The sequence below is a fragment of the Miscanthus floridulus genome, chromosome 4, assembly GCF_019320115.1.
Source record: "Miscanthus floridulus cultivar M001 chromosome 4, ASM1932011v1, whole genome shotgun sequence".
NCBI classification, from domain to species: Eukaryota; Viridiplantae; Streptophyta; class Magnoliopsida; order Poales; family Poaceae; genus Miscanthus; species Miscanthus floridulus.
The window spans coordinates 107,556,131-107,576,824 of record NC_089583.1 but is presented as its reverse complement, the minus strand read 5'-3'; the positions used below and the strand labels follow the sequence as shown (position 1 = coordinate 107,576,824).

General features: G+C 43.1%; 1 protein-coding gene across 1 annotated transcript; it reads left to right on the top strand.

The window, feature by feature from the left end:
* Positions 1-16,615: 16,615 nt before the first annotated feature.
* Positions 16,616-20,064, top strand: LOC136550267 (uncharacterized). Its single transcript, XM_066541778.1, has 5 exons — positions 16,616-17,042; positions 17,667-17,730; positions 18,770-18,934; positions 19,315-19,380; positions 19,470-20,064. Exons 1-5 carry the CDS (start codon positions 16,738-16,740, stop codon positions 19,695-19,697), a joined length of 828 nt encoding a protein of 275 aa, XP_066397875.1. The 5' UTR covers positions 16,616-16,737; the 3' UTR covers positions 19,698-20,064.
* The last annotated feature ends 630 nt before the right edge of the window (positions 20,065-20,694 follow it).

Here is a 20,694-nt window from a genome sequence, read left to right as displayed (position 1 = left end):
CATTGTTTTTCTTTACGAAATGTCATTTTCTATCACAAATCTGCGCACAAGACCATTTGCCATTTTCTATCACAAATTTGTGCACAAGAACATTGTAAGAGGAATTGCCTGCGTAGAAATATTACAGAGCTAACACTGAACTTCACACCAGCACAATTTGATTCCCATTCAGAAGGCATTTGCGGGAGATCTCAGAAGCATGTGGATTTGTTTTTTTTTTTTGTCAGGATAAGCAGAAGCCTAAGTACAATTATTGAAAGGGATTATCCTGACAAAAGCCTTGCAAAGTTGCAGGCCAGCTGCTTGGTGGGTGTCTTTCTCTGCCTTTCTTTTTTCTCAGTGTGGGATGGCCTTTTGAGTTGTTAATAATTCTGCGGGATGTGGAAGGTGGGCTGTGGGCGTGGGTCAGCTTCAGCCCAGTCACTGTGTGGGGGATCCGGGCTCTGGATCTGAAGTGTGGTTTCCCTTTTGCTAACCAAACCATTATAGCGTCTCACGCCAGAAAGAATGCGTTTTCGTGTGCTTCTCTGCGTGTGTCCACGGATTATCGACATCTTTAGTTCATGAGGGTTGAGGGGTGCTTTTTTGAGTCATCTTTTGTCTCCAGATCAATCATCATGTCTACTTTGTCATGACCAACCTATTTTGGAATTTTCCACTCTAGCTTTTCCTTTACTTGACTGACACCGATGATTTGAATAAACTAGTGCCACTCCGAGGTAGAACATCGTGAGCGGTTACCTTGCCAAGTTCAAAAAGAAAATGAAAAACATAGATATTAAAATTCAGTTGAACAGTTATCTTGCCAAATTCAAAAGAAAATATACAAAAGAGTACTGTAGATCGATACAATGGAGTGGCCCTAGCTGTAGCCAATTTGGACTTGGAGGTGATGGTCTTGGCACGGGTCTTCTGGTGAGTCAAAGCAGCTAAGGTGGGGGCGTTGTAGCCGATTGGCGATATTGGGGAAACAGGCTGAAGATCGAAGGGTTTCCCACTTTTGCTCATAGATGGTGCTGGGTTGTTAACCTGTCACGAGAAAGTTAGTTATCGATATATGAAAGGAAAAGGCAGAAGGGAGTTAAAAGAAACTTATCGCGTCATTGGGGATGGCGTATTCAGGGTCGATCATGTGCCGATATGTGTGAGCAGATGTTGTAAATAGTTGTTCCCTCCACTCTCGCCACCATTGCTTATATGATTCGGTGATGAAAGATGTTGGCATCCAGATGGATATATCGACACCTGTAGTATCGGCATCGGGGGAAAGTCGCACTACTCTGCTCCAATCTATTCTGCAGGTGATTGTTTCTCTAGGTTTGATCACATCGGCAAAACAAAGTTTGATTGGTAGTTGCCCAAAAGTCAATTGACGGGATACTGCCGATGGATTGTAAAATTCATACGTGATATTGGTATTTTTCCCGCTACCGAATGTGTTTACTGGGATTGCCCTGGGAGTAATGATGGCCATCATGAGTTTATTATCCTGATTCAGAGTGTCATCGGCAAAGTTGAAAAGAAGGGGGAATCTATTTTCTTCGTCAATATAAGGTACCCAAGCCCTATAATCATGAGAAAGACCATTGTAGAAGCTTTGGAAGAATCTGCCGATCTGGTCTTCATTGGCCTCTGTTCTATGGAGGACAATTATGGCTTCACCAAAATTGAGGGGTGAGCATGTTGCTGATTCCTCATCCCCAAGCACGTGGTCTTCAGCAATTTCTCATGGGAATTGTTGGGCAAAGAAGTCCCATTGCAAATGTTTGTGCATATGGGCATTCAGCCATATGTTGATAAACCACCACGGGCCTCCTAAGTTGCCGATGGGTTCGCCAAGCAAAAGTTTCTGAGACACTTGATGAAGAAGATGATAAGTGGAGCTCAGAAGGTATCGGCCAAGAGGGAACCATACACCATTGGCCAAGAGTTCAGCCGTGGGGAGGAAGGCATTGGTTGGTCCTACTGATCGACCACAGAAGATAAATTTTTCTAACCACATATTCAAGAATGTGGCATGTTCCCTCTGGTTAACTGTCCCAGTCTTCTAGCATTCTTGAATATATCCCATCCAACCGCCGATGTTGCGGGTATTCACCCTATATTCAGATTTTCTGCCATAGATGGAGCCTTCATCGGTAGTTGAAATGTCCAAGCCAGTGAGCATGTAGACATCGGCAAGTGTGGGAGTAGCTGGGCCATGTCCAAACATGAAAGTGTTTGTTGTGTCTGACCAGAAGTAAGCAGCTGCAATCATCATTGACTCATTCTTTTGCATATCAGCAATGGATAGCCTAATGCATTGGTCTAGCTTCCGTTCTGCCCAGTGTACTTGCATCGACCTATTGACCCTCAAGTACCAATCTTTCCACCCTTTGGTGGTTTTGGGCCAAGATCAGAATGTATCTTTCCATAAATTCAGAGAGAAATTTTGGGCTCTAAAAGTGATTCTATTAACCTCTGCATTAATCAGATCAGTTGGATCTGGGTTGCCCATTGGTCCTAGGCATTGGAAATGCGGTTGATCAGTTGGAATAACTAATTTGTTGCGAAGTTCCTAAGTTTAGAGGATCCGAAGAACAAAGAAAAAAAGAAAAATTACCAACTGTATGAACTCGCAAAGACCAGAGGAATCGAGGTAAAAAGTAATGGAAGTGGAACGAACCGCAGGGACGTTGAAGTTGATTGCCATTATCTTGAGGTAGATGGGGGCATGAGCTGGAGACTCGAGGTTGATGCTGGAGAAAAGTTCTTGTTGGTTGAGGTCGCGCAGTTGTTCGTCGGAGTCGCCGCCGGAAAGAGAGAATGCCAAAGATTGGAATCTGAGGGTAGAGGACGAGCGTTCTGGAGAAATCTATTTATAAGCCGCTCGGAGTAGGGGTATTTTGGACTTATCTCTATGCCACGTGCATATGGGTCGAGGTGGTTCAGATGGATATGGTAACTGTTCACATGATAATCAAGGGATTGTATAGATGATTTGATGGTAAGTAATCATGACTTGGAAGAGATCTCGGTACAGGATATTTTAATTCTGAAAATGGCGGCATTATTATGTTAGGATCTTGTCGATGGATTATTGTTTCGGTATCTTAACCATAATCAGGGCAAGAGTGGTTGGAAATTATGCAATATTTACTGAGGTGCGTGAATCAGGACTAGATTTGATTAGATTTGATAACAGATCAAGTTTTGGCTTGGAGGATGAGTTACGGTAATTGGGCGAAGGCAAACGTTATCTGGAGTAAATTTCGGAGCATTAATGGTTTTATACTCCGAAATTGGGGGGCATGTGTTGACACCGTTTTTTGCACGTGTCAAAATGATCAGAGTGGGCTAATCGACAGGAGGAAAGTTACTGTATACGCTGACGGCCGATGAAAATCAGCTTGTAAAGATGGTTGCCGATGAATGGTGGTGATCGATGGAAAGGTTGATTTAGACTCGGGCGTTGCTGATAAGGTTGGAGATGTTATTGTCGATGCCGATGAAGGAAGGCTTGAAAACTACTGCCAATGAAACAGAAAGTATGCCGATGGAAAGGAGGTCGGTGAGAATTCCATCGTAATTGAGGCGGACAGGGAAATAGATAGGAGTTGATTTCCTTTTCTATATTTAGAGTATGATTCATGTAAGAGTCACATGTTTCCTTAAATATGGACTTGGTGTCCTAGTCGTATTTGGTTATGTCTCTTTAGATTAGGGTATAAATATAGATTGAGGGGCAATGTAATGAATAATGAATCAATATCAAAACCAATTTTTACTCCTATTTGCATCTACTTACTTTTCAGTGACTTCGTCAATTTGCATATTTTTCCTTTTTACGAGTTCTCATTGATTCAGCGAGTTGCATCACTTTAGTGCGACCTTCAACAATTCTTGAGTTCCGCGTGAGTACCTCTTGGCCATGACTTCCGAGCGTATCGCTGTTGTCAGGACCAAAGTGCTCGTATCTTCATCCTTGTCGATTAACAGGTCAAATCGACTGGCACGCTTTGGATATCGATTCGGGTATTAGCCCTTTGTGTTTGCAAATCCACTTTTGCATCAACAAATACGGTATGACTTGTCTACGATCTAGCACCATAGTAAGAACTAGAAGATGAAAGGGAATGAATGGATCTGATTGCTCAACTCTTGCGTGAAAGTAGAACAAGTGCTTACCTAGAATGGTTAGCTAATGAATTAATCATGACTGCTAATAAAATACATATATAAGGATTCACTACTAGTATTGATTTTTGCAAAAAGGAAACCTAGCAAACCATAAATCTTATCATATCCTTTACAATAACAACAACAACAACAAAGCCTTTAAGTCCCAAACAAGTTGGGGTAGGCTAAAGTTGAAACCCAACAGAAGCAATCAAGGTTCAGGCATGTGAATAGCTGTCTTCCAAGCACTCCTATCTAAGGCTAAGTCTTTGGGTATATTCCATCCTTTCAAGTCTCCTTTTATTGCCTCTACCCAAGTTAACTTCGGTCTTCCTCTGCCTCTCTTCACGTTACTATCCTGACTTAGGATTCCACTATGCACCGGTGCATCTGGAGGTCTCCGTTGCACATATCCAAACCATCTCAACCGGTGTTGGACAAGCTTTTCTTCAATTGGTGCTACCCCTAATCTCTCACGTATATCATCATTCCGAACTCGATCCCTTCTTGTATGACCGCAAATCCAACGCAACATACGCATTTCCGTGACACTTAGCTGTTGAATATGTCATCTTTTCGTAGGCCAACATTCTACACCATACAACATAGCAGGTCTAATCGCCGTCCTATAAAACTTGCCTTTTAGCTTCTGTGGTACCCTTTTGTCATATAGGACACCAGACGCTTGCCGCCACTTCATCTACCCTGCTTTGATTCTATGGCTAACATCTTCATCAATATCCCCGTCCCTCTGTAGCATTGATCCTAAATATCAAAAGGTATCCTTCCTAGGCACTACTTGACCTTCCAAACTAACATCTTCCTCCTCCCGAGTAGTAGTGCCAAAGTCACATCTCATATACTCAGTTTTAGTTCTACTAAGTCTAAAACCTTTGGACTCTAAAGTCTCCCGCCATAACTCCAGTTTCTGATTCACTCCTGTCCGGCTTTCATCAACTAGTACTACATCGTCTGCGAAAAGCATACACCAAGGGATGTCCCCTTGTATGTCCCTTGTGACCTCATCCATCACTAAAGCAAACAAATAAGGGCTCAAAGCTGACCCTTGATGTAGTCCTATCTTAATCGGGAAGTCATTCGTGTCTCCATCGCTTGTTCAAACTCTAGTCACAACATTGCTGTACATGTCCTTAATGAGCCCGACGTACTTCGTTGGGACTTTATGTTTATCCAAAGCCCACCACATAACATTCCTTGATATTTTATCATAAGCCTTCTCCAAGTCAATAAAAACCATATGTAGGTCCTTCTTCTTCTCCCTATACCACTCCATAACTTGTCTTATTAAGAAAATGGTTTCCATGGTTGACCTTCTGGGCATGAAACCAAATTGGTTCATAGAGACCCGCGTTATTGCTCTTAAGCGATGCTCGATAACTCTCTCCCATAGCTTCATAGTATGGCTCATCAACTTAATTCCCTGGTAATTTGTACAACTTTGAATATCCCCTTTATTCTTGTAGATCGGTACCAATATACTTCTCCTCCACTCATCAGGTATCTTGTTCGATTGAAAAATATGGTTGAATAGCTTGGTTAACCATACTACAGCTATGTCCCCAAGGCATCTCCACACCTCGATTGGGATACCATCCGGTCCCATCGCCTTACCTCCTTTCATCCTTTTCAACGCCTCTCTAACCTCAGATTCTTGGATTCTCCGCACAAAGCGCCTATTGGTGTCATCAAAAGAGTCATCCAACTGAAAGGTTGTGTCCATATTCTCACCATTGAACAATTTGTCAAAATACTCTTGCCATCGATGTCGGATCTCATCCTCCTTTACCAAGAGATGCTCCCTTTCATCCTTAATGCACTTAACTTGGTTGAAGTCCCATGTCTTTCTCTCACGAACCCTAGCCATCCTATAAATGTCCTTCTCTCCTTCCTTCGTACTTAAATGTTGGTAAAGATCCTCGTACGCTCTACCCTTTACCACACTTACAGCTCGTTTTGCAGTCTTCTTTGCCACCTTGTACTTCTCTATGTTGTCCACACTCCTGTCATGGTACAAGCGTCTATAGTATTCTTTCTTCTCCTTAATAGCCCTTTGGACTTCCTCATTCCACCACCAAGTATCTTTAGCCTTGCGTCCCCTTCCTTTAGTTACTCCACACACCTCTGAGGCTACCTTCCGAATGTTGGTTGCCATCTTGTCCCACATATTGTTTATGTCGTCTTCTTCCTTCCAAGAGCCCTCTTTGATAACCCTTTCCCTAAATACCTCTGATGTCTCCCCTTTCAGTTTCCACCACTTTGTTCTTTTAATCTTATCATATCCTTTAGAGTTAGGAAATTATTCCCACTAGTCGGGTAAGTCTTGCGAGTACATTATGTACTCAGGGATTATTTACCCCTATTGTAGGTGCAGCTTGAGGAGTAGCTGTTGTGTGGAGGATTCTTCTGGTGGGCATAGATGGATCCTTGTATCTTATCGTTAGATGTTTATTTTAAATTCCGCTATTTAAATTCCACACTCTGAACTTGGTACTATAATAATATATTTCTGAGAACTCTTGATGTATGGAATGGACTAAGTATTGTAAACTCATTCTCATTATTGGATCCTAGAGGAAAAACATGGATTGTTCGAGTTCTCCCTTGGGGTGTGCTCGATGGAACCGTCCGATATAGCTTACTTTCAGGGTGCTTAGTGTCTGGTGGAAGACGAGCGCCTCTAGAAGCGTGCTATTTTGGGCGATTCTACCATAGCAATCCCCTTACACAAGCTTGTAATTACTTTCATATACATTATGCTTGTGTAGTTGCTCTTGCAATTAGTTGTCTTGTGTAGTTTGTTAGTTACCTTCTTGCTTGTGTAGCATAGAAGTAGCTCCCTTGTGTAACTAATTTGGTTTTAGTAACCTTGTTAGTTATATTGCTTAGTTTGTGTAGCTAAGTGATTTGTGCTATCTCATTTGGTCTGTGTAGCCTTGTTATTGAGTATTTCTAGTGAGCTTAGGAGCTTTGTGCTTTTGCTCACTAGATTGTGTAGGAGCTCCCCTGATTGCTTGAGTACTAGTTGCATAGGTTTGTGTGACCTAGCTTCTAGAATTGATTAGGTGAGCTCTAGCTAGCCCGACACCTTAGTTGCTTAGTTAGGATCTTTTATAAGGTACTGGAGAACTTAGATAGAGGGGTGTAGTCTTGGCTAGACCGTTAGTTTTAATTCCACACTTATCTCAGTTAGCCGGTGTGATTAATTTTTAGAAAAGACTATTCACCCCCCTCTAGTCCGTCATCTCGACCCTACAATTGGTATCGGAGCTTGGTCTCTTATTTGTGGTCTTTATTGACCCGAGAGGCGATTAGTGGGCTAGATGATTGGGACTCACATATTTTTTATGGCATAAACTTTGCACGTTGAAAAAATCACATGCTTGATCATTTTTGTGCAAAGGGACCTAAGTTTTGGTGGATTGTCACTAGTGGTCTCACTCAAGTCTTGGACCATAGAAATCTAACCAAAGCTCAAAAGGTTATCTTTGAACTCGATGCTCATGCCTATTGCATTCTAATGGATGCTTTGAGTTTAGAGATTTATTATAGGGTGGATTGCAAAGAAACCGCCCGTGAGTTGTGGAAAGCAATCAACCGCCTCTATGGTGACTCCTCCACAAGTGATGATGACAAAGTCAAGGAGGATGATCCCAAGGAGGAGGTGCATGTGAGTGTTGAGCATGACCATGATTTGGTGATTATGGAAGATTGCTCCACCTCATGGTCAAGTGATGATGATGATAGATCAACCACAAGTTCACTTGATAAGATGGAGGATGATGCCTCAAGTGATGCCAATGATGATGCTACTCCATACACACTTGATGGTGATGATGATGGATCATGCTCGGATGACATTGCTACTACAAGCTCTTCAACTACATCACATTGCGCCATGTCACAAGGTGACACTAAGGTATCTAATGCAAATGTGATTGATCTTGATTCATATGAGGAGCTTCTAGATAAATTTGGTAGCATGATCAAAGCTTTAGAAAAAGATATGGCTAAAACCTAGAAATTGAAAAAAATGAAAACTCTTTTCTAAAGAAAACATGTGAACAACAAAAGCATCTACTTTATGTTACTACTTATTCACATGAGGAGCTAAAATTGGCTCATGAGGAACTTAGTGTTACTCATGATAACTTGGTACAAGACCATATTTTTCTCACTAAAGATCTTTCAAATGAAAAATCTAAAACTAATGAGAGCTCATCACATAGGTCAATTGATCAATCACATATTGTTGCTAACTCTTGTGATGTAGGCAAGAAGCACGTATCCACCTCTTATGATGAATTGTTAGCTACGCCATGTTCTTTAATTATAGATGCTTGTTCTACTTCTATGTCTTGTGAGACTAACCTTTTGAAGGAGAACAATGAGCTTAAAAACAAAGTGAAGGATTTGAGCAACAAGTTAAAGAAGTGCTACAACACCAAAATCACCTTCGAGCACATGTTGAGCAACAAAAGAACCTATAGTGATATGAGTGGCATTGGCTTCAATAAGAGCAAGATCAAGGGTAAGAAATGGGGCAAGAGAAGATATGAAAGAGAGATGAAGAAGCAAGAACAAGAGAAGCTCTTTTTTTTCATGTGCTTCAAATGCCATGAAGTGAGACATCTTGCAAATAGTTGCCCAAATGAAGAGAAGCTCAAGTTGAAGAAAGAAGAAGAGAGGCTAAAGCATGTCAAGTGCTTCAAGTGTCGCACATGGGGTCATCTCACCTCAATATGCTCAACCAAGCAATTGGTGAAGCAAAAAGAAGAGCCTCAACTAAAGCCATAAGTTGAACAAAAAGAGAAGCCCCAAGTGCAAGACAAGATCAACCATGAAGATGGTAATTTGGGGATGAAGAAGAAGAAGACAAGAAGAGATGGAAGAGCAAATGCAAAGCATCCAATGCTTATTCAAGATGCCAAGATGATGAGCAAGAATCAAGATGAGAAGAAAGATTATGCTCACATCAAGTGCTTCAAGTGTGAAGATATGGGACACTTTGCCTTGAGGTGTCCTACCAAGCTTAAGAAGAAGGCTTAAGCAACTCATAAGAGTCAAGGCAATAAGAAGCAATACAAGTGCAAGGAAGAGAATGCTCTAACCAAGAGAAATTGCTACTCATGCCGAGAAAGGGGACACATGGCAATTTCATGTCCCCTAGGTAATAATTCTAAGCCTATTTCAATTGATGATAATGTTATGCTTAGAAAGGAATTGGTTGCTATTGCAAAACATCCCGCTACTCATACTAAGGCTATGCCTAAATATGTTGCTCCTAACTTGAGAGGACCCAAACTAGGTTGGGTACCATCAAAACATGGATGATTATTTGTAGGTACCATCGACATTAGAGACTTGGTTCAAGTAGTATTCATTTTGTTGATCATATGATTGAGCCAAGTATTGAAAAGCAATGATTATTATCCCAATGCCATGACAAGTTAGTTAAGTCCAAATGAGCTAAAACATGCAAGTGCTATAATTCAAGTTGTGGGTGATTCATTGAAATTATTTGGTGGCTTGCTATGGATGATCATGAGCTAACCAAGTTGCTAGATGATTTATTGAAGCACATCTCCACCAAATTTTGTTGTATTTGGATCTATACATTGGGAGATATATATATTTCTTTGAAGGGTATAGAATCTGTTAGAAAAGTGATAATTATTGGATTGATCAAGAGTCACTTTGATTGAAAGGTCCTTAAGTTGAAAACATGTTTATAAGTGGTTGAGGTACCTAAGTTTGGTTTTGGATTGATTTAGAAGCATGACAAGCAAAGAGTACAAGACCATTTTATTATGGAGTGTACTTGGCACATATTTGGTACTCAAATTGAAAGATTAAGATTAAACTCAAGATAAAGATAAAGTTTAAGTTCTAGTGACAATTGGAGATCATTTGGTAGAAATAAAAGCACTTAAACAAGTAGAAATAAAAGGACTTAAAGAAGGATTCAATGTTACTCATCAAATTAAGTTCATCACTTGAATCAATCAATCAAGATATTTCAAGTGAGTATCAAGGATGATTCTTTAGAGAGAGATCACTTCTCCCTATGTGTAGTGGCTTGCCACCTTTGGTAGATAAACCAAGTATTGTACTTGGAAGGCTAACATGAAAGTGGTAATCTAAAGGACATTTGACATGCTTAGTTGAAGTAATCTAAAGGGTTGATCAAGAGAGCAAGCAACACCCAAAATAGAGCAAATCATTAGAATTCAAGTGATTACTCACATTTAGTGCTCTCATGCAAGCATTGATCAAGAAAAGAAACAAGCCAACCACAACAAGATAGTGCACTTGATCATATTAGTGGTTCTCAATTCATATGGGTGAAGAATGGATTTCAATATTGATGATTGGTCTTCACCAAGCTATAATTGGACTTCACATTGCTATTGGAGAAATGTATTGGAATCTATATGACTATCCTCTTCTCTAACATAGCAAATATATAATTGTAATGTGCATGATCATTTCATCCCTTACTAGTATGTGGTTAGTGCAATAGTTGTAGGGTCAAGATGGCGGACTAGAGGGGGGGGGTGAATAGTCCTTTCTAAAATTAATTGCGTCGGCTAACCAAAACAAGTGCAGAATTAGAACTATCGGTCTAGCCAAGACTACACCCCTCTATCTATGTTCTCTAGCACCTTCCAAAGATACTAATTAAGCAACAAAGGTGCCGGGCTAGCTACAGCTCACGTAACCAATTCTAGGAGTAAGGTCACACAAACCTATGCCACTAGTACTTTAAGCAACAAGGGAGTTCCTACACATGCTAGTAAGCAAAAGCACAAAGCCAACTAAGCTCACTAGCAATGCTCAATAACAAGTCAACCAATGCCAAATTAGAGAGTGCAAATACTTAGCTACACAAACTAAGCAAAGTGACTAACAAGGTTACACAAACCTAATTAGTCACGCAAGGGAGCTACTTCTATGCTACACAAGCAAGAAGGTAACTAGTAAGCTACACAAGCTAACTAGTTACAAGAGCAACTACACAAGTACAATGTATATGAAAGTAATTACAAGCTTGTGTAACGAGGATGCAAACCAATAGGAAGAACAAGGTTGACATGATGATTTTTCTTCTGAGATTCACGTGCTTGCCAACACACTACATCCCTGTTGTGTCGACCGCTCACTTGGTGGTTCGGCGGCTAATTGGCATCACCTGCCAAGCCCGCACGTTGGGCACCACAAGAACCTACCCCGAAAGTGAGGGTAGCTCAATGACACGCTCAACTAGAGTTGCCCTTCGTGGCTCCCGCGGGGCGAGCACAATGCCCCTCACAAAGCTCTTCTCCGGAGCACCACACAAGATTCTTGTAGGCTTCAACAGAGACCACCATCAAGCCATCTAGGAGGTGGCAACCTCCAAGAGTAACAAGCACCACTGGCTTGCAATTCGATCACCTAGTGCCACTCGATGCAATCTCACAATGCAACGCACTAGAATCACACTCACTCGCAATCGATTCACACTCTTGCAAGCACTAGTGAGTTAGAGGGCATCCAAGCACTCCTACACAAGCCACATAGGCATGAGGGTGCTAAGCTTTCGGCCCAAGGCCGACCATGGCTTCTATTTATAACCCCATGAACAAATAGAGCTGTTACCCCTTCACTGGGCAAAAGTCGGGACAACCAGACGCTCCAGTCCAATCGACCAGACGCTGGACCTCAGTATCCAATCGTGCGATGCATGCCACATGTCCCCTTCTTCAAATGTTGTTCGTCTGATCTCAATGGTCATCTGTTGACTGAACGCTGCAGCAACAACTGACCGGACACAGCAACCCCAGCGTCCGGTCATTTCTAGTAAGGTACCAGACATGACCGGACGCATTCGGTTGGTCGCGATCGGACGCAGCACCAGCGTCCGGTCACTTCCAGCTTCTCTGCTCTGCCTGCGTCACCACATGTGACCCTGACCGAATGCACACAGTCAGCGTCCGGTCACTTCCAGCGCCAACGTCCGGTCGATGATCGACGCCTACATGCTGTCTGCCATCACTGACCAGACGCTGGAACCCAGTGTCCGGTCACTGCGTGACTAGAGTCCGGTCCACTCTGTGGGACCTCTCTTTTCTACATAGGGCGCCGGTGGAGTTTCAAACCCCTCTCGCCTCCGTTACATCGCCATGTTGATCCACATCAACTCCAACTTCTTCTCCTTTGCAAATGTGCGAACACCACCAAGTGTACACCACCATGTGTATGTGTGTTAGCTTTTCACAAACATTTCGCAAAGGATTAGTTACTCCACTTGCCACGCCACTCAATCCTAGCGATGATGCAAAGTTAGATCACTCGAGTAGCACTAGATGACCGATATGCAAACAAGTTTGCCCCTCTTGATAGTACGGCCATCTATCCTAAACCCGGTCATCAACTTCTCTACACACCTATGACCGGTGAAATGAAATGCCCTAGGTTATACCTTTGCTTTGCGCATTCCATTCTATCTCCTCCAATGTTGATGCAACACATGCATCAACATGATCAACAATGATATGATCCACTTCATATCATCACGTGATCATATTGGTTCATCGATCTTGACATCACTTGGTTTTCACCATTGCCTTCGTCCATCGGCGCCAAGTCATGCTCAAGCTTCACCGCCACGCGGTCCATTGCTCCAAAGCCTCTGACTTGCCCTTCACGCTTGCAACTGATCCATCAAGCCAAGTCTTGTCTTGATCTTCTCCACCTTGATCATATGACTCAATGTCATGTCTCATGTGTAATGAGCTCCTTCATCATCACATGTGTGAGCTTTGCAACATCTCCAAGCTATTTTCACCTTCATGGCATATGTTGCTCACACACATGTACCTATGGACTAATTACCTGTGTATCTCACATAAACGCAATTAGTCCACCTAGGTTGTCACTCAATTACCAAAACCACACGAGGACCTTTCAATAGTACATGCTTATAGGATCATGCGTGACAAATGAAAATCTTTAAAATTCATAGCCTACCACTATTGCTTAAATGATTATTTGAATCTAGTGGTAGTGTATGAGTTTGTTCATGAGCTAGTGAACCCAAGTACTTGATCTAATTTGGATTGCCAATAAGTGACAAGTACAACCTCGATAAGATAATCGCTTAATGTGTGTGAAGAAGCTTAGAGAGGGTTCAAACCGGACTTGGAAGCTTAGGCAAATCAACCTAGTTCAAGTAAACAAAAGAAGCTCATGATAAGTGACAAGTGTTCAAGGAATGATTATAATTGACAAATCCTACAAGTGGTTCTATGATTATTCCTACACGTGGTATATCTAGATTATCACATTGTTACAAGTGGTATTCATACAAGTGATACCTAGCACATCAAATGGTAGTTCCACAAGTGATACTCAACTTTAAGTGATCATTAAGTGAAGAAAGTTTCCTCACTAACAACAGCTCAAGTTTATCAAATGGATGACCCATGCTATGACATAGGGGGAGGTGCCCCACCGATTGGTATCAAGGTCAAAGATCCTACATGAGTGATCACAAGGGCTACAAGTGGTGTCATTCCAATATATTTAGAAGTGTCCATAAAAAATGCAAGATTCAAGTGTCAACCATCTTCCCCAATGCAATCCTTTGTAACAATAAGAAGCAAATCTTTTATGGAAATTTATGACAAAGGGAGAGAAGTTGGAACAAAGATATGATATGTAATTGCATCATGGGGAGAGGTAGAAGTTGGACATGGACAAAGAGGGAGCAACATTGAAGAAAGGAGAAGGATCAAAAAATTTGGACAAGAAAATCACACAAGTATGTCGAGGAGGACATGGCCGTCGTGGCCGTCGCGCAAGACCCAGGCGAGCGAGACGGCCCGTGCCACGAGGGCGGATGCGTGGGGCGGGAGTACCAGGTGGAAGCCGTTGTGGTCGAGGAAGCCGAGGAGCGACGTGGGGTGGAGCAAGCGGAACTGGCGGAGGAACGCGCTGTTGGCGACGAGGTGGCGAAAGGGGACGCAGGCGGCTGCGGTGCGAACGAGGTCGGGCGGCTCCGGGAGACGGAGGAAGATGTCCGATAGGAGGTCGTCGGTGAGCAGCGCCGGCGAGGCCATGTCACAGCTGGCGGGAGAGAGGGGACTTGGGGTTGGGGTTGCTGGGAATTGGGATCGTTGGTCAAATTTATGGGCTGGTCCGCTGGTCCGAACAGTTCAACGATGGCACGGTTGGTGGTAGTGAATTGTCGAAAGGGATTGAGAGGACTATTTGAGCCAGATCAAATCTCAGCCCACCTGATCTCACTCGACTTGACCTGCCCACTTCTTCTAGACCGAATGGGCCCTAAGGATTTTGGTCCATATCTTATGAGGGTCTATCCCTGATTGAAAGCACTTTTGGGCCTTTTCTGGTCTGGTTTTAGCCTAAAAATGCTCAAGACTAACTAGCACTTTGAGTGAAGACTAGCTCTAAGAATTATGTAACAATCGTGCTATGTGTTCTAATACGTCTTGGAAATAGACGTTGTATCTTGGTTAAACGTGTTGGTCAAACTATGGTCTTATGTTGGAGTTAGATTGGAAACATGATCGCATGTTGAATTTAGATTAGAAACATGTGGACATTAATAGTGATATGTAGACGAGGAGAGCAGTGATATGTATGGAATCAAGAAATGACTCGAATGAGAGGTGCATTAAAATTTTCATTAATATAGACAATACTCAAAAGCAACATTATCCATACGAGCAAAAATGTATTATTATTTAGATACTATTATATTATATCTTCTCGTATTGTACATGGGCTACAATGCTTAGCACAAGTTATTAGTTCTATGACTAGACTAGAGTTTGTGTGTATCTAAAGAGTTAGGGTGACGTGGATAGTCGTGGCATCACATAGCAGACTATTGTTAATGCGTGTTAGTGGGGGTTTACACTACTTTATATTTGTGCTTGCAGGCTGCAAATGATTTGCTTGAACGGCCCCTGTGATGCGTGACGCATGTGTACGCGTAAGATTATTATTGAAAGGAAACCCCGCAACGGATGGCAATAATGCACACAGGCAGAGGCAGCACCACGGACGGTGCACGGTGCACGGTGCACGGGTGGGATTGCCGTCCCTTTCCGCCCGCACTTCCTTGGGGAAGCACGACATCCCTTGCTTCGTGTATTATATAACTCACTTGCCCACCATTACCGTGTGAAAGCAAACAACGTCACGAGTTAAAAGAAAACACGAGCAACAGCACCGTGACTGCTTGATTGTTTTTAACCATTGCTACGGGTACTTGTAGCTACACATCTTGCCACTCAAAATGCAGGCACTAAGTTAATCAGGCTATTAAAAAATGCTAGTCCCTCTATTCTACTAATTTTTGTGCATGACATCAGGAAAATATATTCCACAATGTATGCCCATTGACAATATCAAGAGTGTAGCTATTGATGTTTCCACTCTGTCCCTGATTAAATGATTTGAAATAAGAGAAGAGAGAGAACAAGAGAAGTGGCGGTATCTATTAAAGGTATAGATGACCATTTCACTTTAATCTTTTTTTTTTGGGAAAATATGTTCTTGGTTAGGTTGATCATGTGTTAGACAAACATTGCAAAACCAATGGAATATCATTTTGCAATAAAGTTTCGCTCTGGATTAGTATAAAGTCACTTTATATTCATCGTAAGTCAAAAATTCTAACTTGGATTCAAAATAGTAAAAGTATATCAAATCTACATGTTCAAAAGGCGCATGATCTGATCTCATTGAAAATTTAGTTAACTGATTTGATGTTACAAGCTTGGTAAAAAAAAAGGGACTTGGATCACATTTAAAGTGTAGTAAAAGTAAAATCTGAAAAAGGACCTCCGTGCTGTACATTCTATTATGGGCATCCAGTTTGGCATTGCTAATTTTTATTTTTTCAGCTTGCCTAAAATGCAAAGCATGAGCGCCGGCCGAATATAGCGTCACCCCAGAAACCAAAACCGGCCGAATTTTAGCTGATGCAAGTTTTCAGGTGCCCCCGAAGCGGCGGCTGGTCGGCTGCCGCCTCCGCCTGTCCGTCGTGGGGCGTGGGCGGTGGGCCGTGGAGGCGTGTCCGCAGCAGTGGATAGGAACGCAGCCACCTACTCCTGCTGACACATGGCCCCCACCGGCCCGCCCACCAGCCTGGCGGGCCGTCCCAACCACCTCTAAACTACTCCAATCACGCGCGCGCGTTATTATTGCCACCGGCGTTCCCACGGGTAATCGCCCGTTAACCAGCACCCCCGTCCCTTCTACCTGTTTTTCCAATACATAACTGATAGATGGGCCCGGCAAACAAACCGCGCACCTGGTCCTCGCCATGGACCCACCCGTCGGTGGGTGAGGTCGTCCTGGAAGCTGGTGCGTCTTGTATGTCGAAGCGCCCCCCAAGATTTACCGATCCAAATGTGCGCTTCCCTCCCGCACGTAATTGAAGGCGATTTATTAGACGTTAAAAACCCGACGCGATACGGAGCCCCGCAACTAAGCGGAAAGCTTCAAAGGGTGGGAGGGGGAGCCTGAGCAAGAGAGGAGGTGGAGGAAATGGCGGCGGCGGAGGAGGTGTCGACGGCGGCGAGGGCTAGTAGCAGCCTGGCGGCGGAGGAGGGGGAGCGGCGGGGCGAGAGCGAGAGCGAGGGGGAGGAGCCGGGGGTGGCGGCCGTGCTGGACTTCGACATGCTGTGCGCGTCCGTCGCGCTGTCGGCGGAGAGGAGGAAGGCCGCCGCGGCGCCGGCGGGTGCGGCCGGCGACTGCGGCGGCGGCGGAGGCGGAGGGGTGCAGAGGATGTGGGAGGGCGATGTCGTGCTGGATTGCCTGGAGGACCGGCGAATCGCGCTCGAGGCGTCCTGGTAGGTGGAACTAACCTCTTCTTCCCCGTCGTTTCATGCAGCTGTAACGGTAATGGTTCTGGTTGTGGTTGGGTGTGTGGTTGAGAGGATCTTGTCGTGTTGGTTGAGGGGGCAGAGCTCGGGCGTTTCATTGGAGGTGGATTCCTCTTTTCCTAACGGGTGCACTGATTTCGCTGCGGATTTGGGAACAAAGGAGGCTGTTCTTCATCCGGAGTTTTAGAAATGGAGAAATACTGTTTGAAATGGCAACTTTGCTTAGTAATAATTTGGGCGAGGCTTTCATGCAGAGGAGGCAGCTCCTCCACTGAGATTTGTCAGAATTATTTGCCCAAACTTTAAGCTTTCTCTTCAAATGGCATCCGCCAGAATTTAGTGACGAATTGGACTTATGACAATTCTATTGCTGAGTCGTCAATGCAAAATCTTCATATTTTAAAATGAATTGTTACCATTACCAACAGGGAACATTCCCCAAAATGATGTCGTAGCCTCTGCTTTTATGCTATTCTAGTGTTTCTGCAAAAATATTCCACCTTTCTTTGTTATAGAACATTTTTCTTCGTCAACTATGATTAAACTTTGCTGTTTCTCGTTTTAAAGTTGTTTGCTTGCAACTGTTTGCAGCTGCCCATGCTATCGGTTTGGTAAGAACATGCGGAGAGCCAATCTCGGATCTTGCTTCCTTCAGGTACAGATAACCCATTCACCAGAGAATGAGCATATTTCATCCATTTTTTGCTGTTACTTGGTGTCCAAAAAAGTATAGTCTGTAATTCTGTATAGGTATGTTATATGTAAGCTGCAAGTGATTATGTTTATTGTCGTGTTCTTGATAAGGCGTGAAATGCAAGCCGCCTCCATGCTATTTTGACAACAATAGGAAAGCAACCATTTTCTCAGCCTTGTGCTTATACTATTATACAATGTAGTGGCTGATGTGCAGCTCGTTTGAATTGACTTGGCGATGTGAACAGCATTTTGGATAATCCCTTATTCCTGTGGCATGTCTTAGACCTGGTCTAGCTGAATGGCCTGTCTTTTTTATTTCGTGCTGCATAAAATGTGCGCCTGTCATTCTAAATATTCTATGTTGGAGGGAATCAGACTGCACGTTGGACTGACAGATTGCTGCCAGTATATTTTACTCATTTTAACCACTCTGTCAGCCTTGAAAGACCAACTTGTTTTTATCTTTAGCTCAGTCAGTGCTTTCACAAACGTGTTGTTGGGTTTTCTCATCTCATATTATTTAGCATCAATTATGTGCAATACTATATTGAATTATATGGTCAGTTTGTTATCCTTAACAAAGTGATGAAAGGAGATTATACTCTTCTTCAACATATCTACTTTCATATATATTAAGGGTGCTGATCCATGTTTTAAAGGCGGCTAGGCGTCCAGGCGAGTGCTTGGTACGCCTGGACGCCTAGGCGGCGCCTAGGCGATAAGGCGCCACTGTTTCCCAAGGCGAGCTGGGTACGCCTGGACGCCTAGGCGACGCCTTTAAAACACTGGTGCTGATGATTCTCGCCTAAATTGGATGGCTCTAACCTCTCTGTCTGCTATATACATCCATAGTTGTGGTGTTGTGACAATCTCGTTGCCATTGATTTTAAGTTTTCCTTTTTATTACAAGTTTATTTGAGTGTAGCTTCATCTTATGTTGTTAATTTTAATGTCTTACTCTTATTCACCTTGCTGATCCTAGATGAAATTTCTTTCAGGGAATGGTTTACTGCATTCTGTTAGCTGCTGTCCTGATCAGCCTAATTGCCTTTTCTGTAACAAGGCATCATATATATTTATATGTGGGACTTGGCTCTGTCCTCTTGATAGCGATCTATACTGGTTATTTCCGGAGAAGAATAAGGAAGCAATTCAACATTCGGGCAAGTATTTCTTGGGATAGCTATTTTCAGATATAGTATTCAGAAAGCTTCCTGTTTACTGCAAGAGCCAAGATGTAGCAATTATTGCAGTTGCTTCAGTGCTCATCTTTTCTAGAATTGTACCATCCTTGATGTCCTTGTGCAATTGCTGTACCATTTTGCAAAGCTAAAAGCCTAAAATGAAAGTAACTGAAACTTGGAGGTATATTGATGGCAACGTATAATCAAGGTCATACCTATCAACCCAAGTATGATGTCAACGCCGGAGAAATATTAGTACATGTACTTTAATTCTAGAACTGCAAACATAAATTTTTTAGGGAGATGCCAATCTTCATTCTGAAGAAGCTTACTATTCACCCTTTTTGCACTTATTACAGGGTACTGAGAGCAGTCTTGACGATTGTGTTCTCCATCTCATATGTCCTTGCTGCACGCTGTGCCAGGTTATATCTACAAAAGCCCATCTGCATCCCAATATTACTATCTTATTTTTTACTATTGTAAACTCACATGTAATGTCTTCTGAATTCAGGAGGCTAGAACTTTGGAGATGAACAATGTCCAGTGTGGTGTCTGGCATGGACGAGGTGATGCCATTTGTTTAGGGAGCAACGGTGAAGGAAACAAGGCTTTCGCTGCCCTGAACAAGGCCTCTCTTGTGCCCATAAAGTCCCCAGGGTTGTGTGGCATGGATAGAACGTCAAATGCTGCTGACGAGCATGAGCCACTTGTTCCACCAGACCAACTGGAGCATGTTTAGGTATTCTGTATCGCTACAACCTCTGCACTTTCCCAGAAGGGCTTGGACAGCACTGAGGAAAAAAAATCATGGGTACTTCAATTGCCTGCCGGCTTATTAGGTGCCTGCATCCATTGATCCTAAGAACTGGACTTTGCAGCAACCATACATGGGTGATGATGGGCGGAATCGGCCTGCTGCCGCTGTTGTAAAATTCAGTGATAGCTTTTTTCGTGCAGTCCAATTATTTTAGGTCCAAGACCGTATCTGCATAATGTCACAGGCACGTGCTCAGGCCTTTTGCCTGAATCCAACTGTCAATTTCAGATTCAACTTAGCAGTTCCAATGATACATAGACATGAATGAAATGGTAATGTTCTCTTCACCGGCCGTGCTTGTTCCCTATATCTTTCTTAGGCTGTCCCCTGTCATACTTGTTTCCAGGAGCTTGATCAACATTGTTTTTCTTTACGAAATGTCATTTTCTATCACAAATCTGTGCACAAGACCATTTGCCATTTTCTATCACAAATTTGTGCACAAGAACATTGTAAGAGGAATTGCCTGCGTAGAAATATTACAGAGCTAACACTGAACTTCACACCAGCACAATTTGATTCCCATTCAGAAGGCATTTGCGGGAGATCTCAGAAGCATGTGGATTTGTTTTTTTTGTCAGGATAAGCAGAAGCCTAAGTACAATTATTGAAAGGGATTATCCTGACAAAAGCTTTGCAAAGTTGCAGGCCAGCTGCTTGGTGGGTGTCTTTCTCTGCCTTTCTTTTTTCTCAGTGTGCGATGGCCTTTTGAGTTGTTAATAATTCTGCGGGATGTGGAAGGTGGGCTGTGGGCGTGGGTCAGCTTCAGCCCAGTCACTGTGTGGGGGATCCGGGCTCTGGATCTGAAGTGTGGTTTCCCTTTTGCTAACCAAACCATTATAGCGTCTCACGCCAGAAAGAATGCGTTTTCGTGTGCTTCTCTGCGTGTGTCCACGGATTATCGACATCTTTAGTTCAA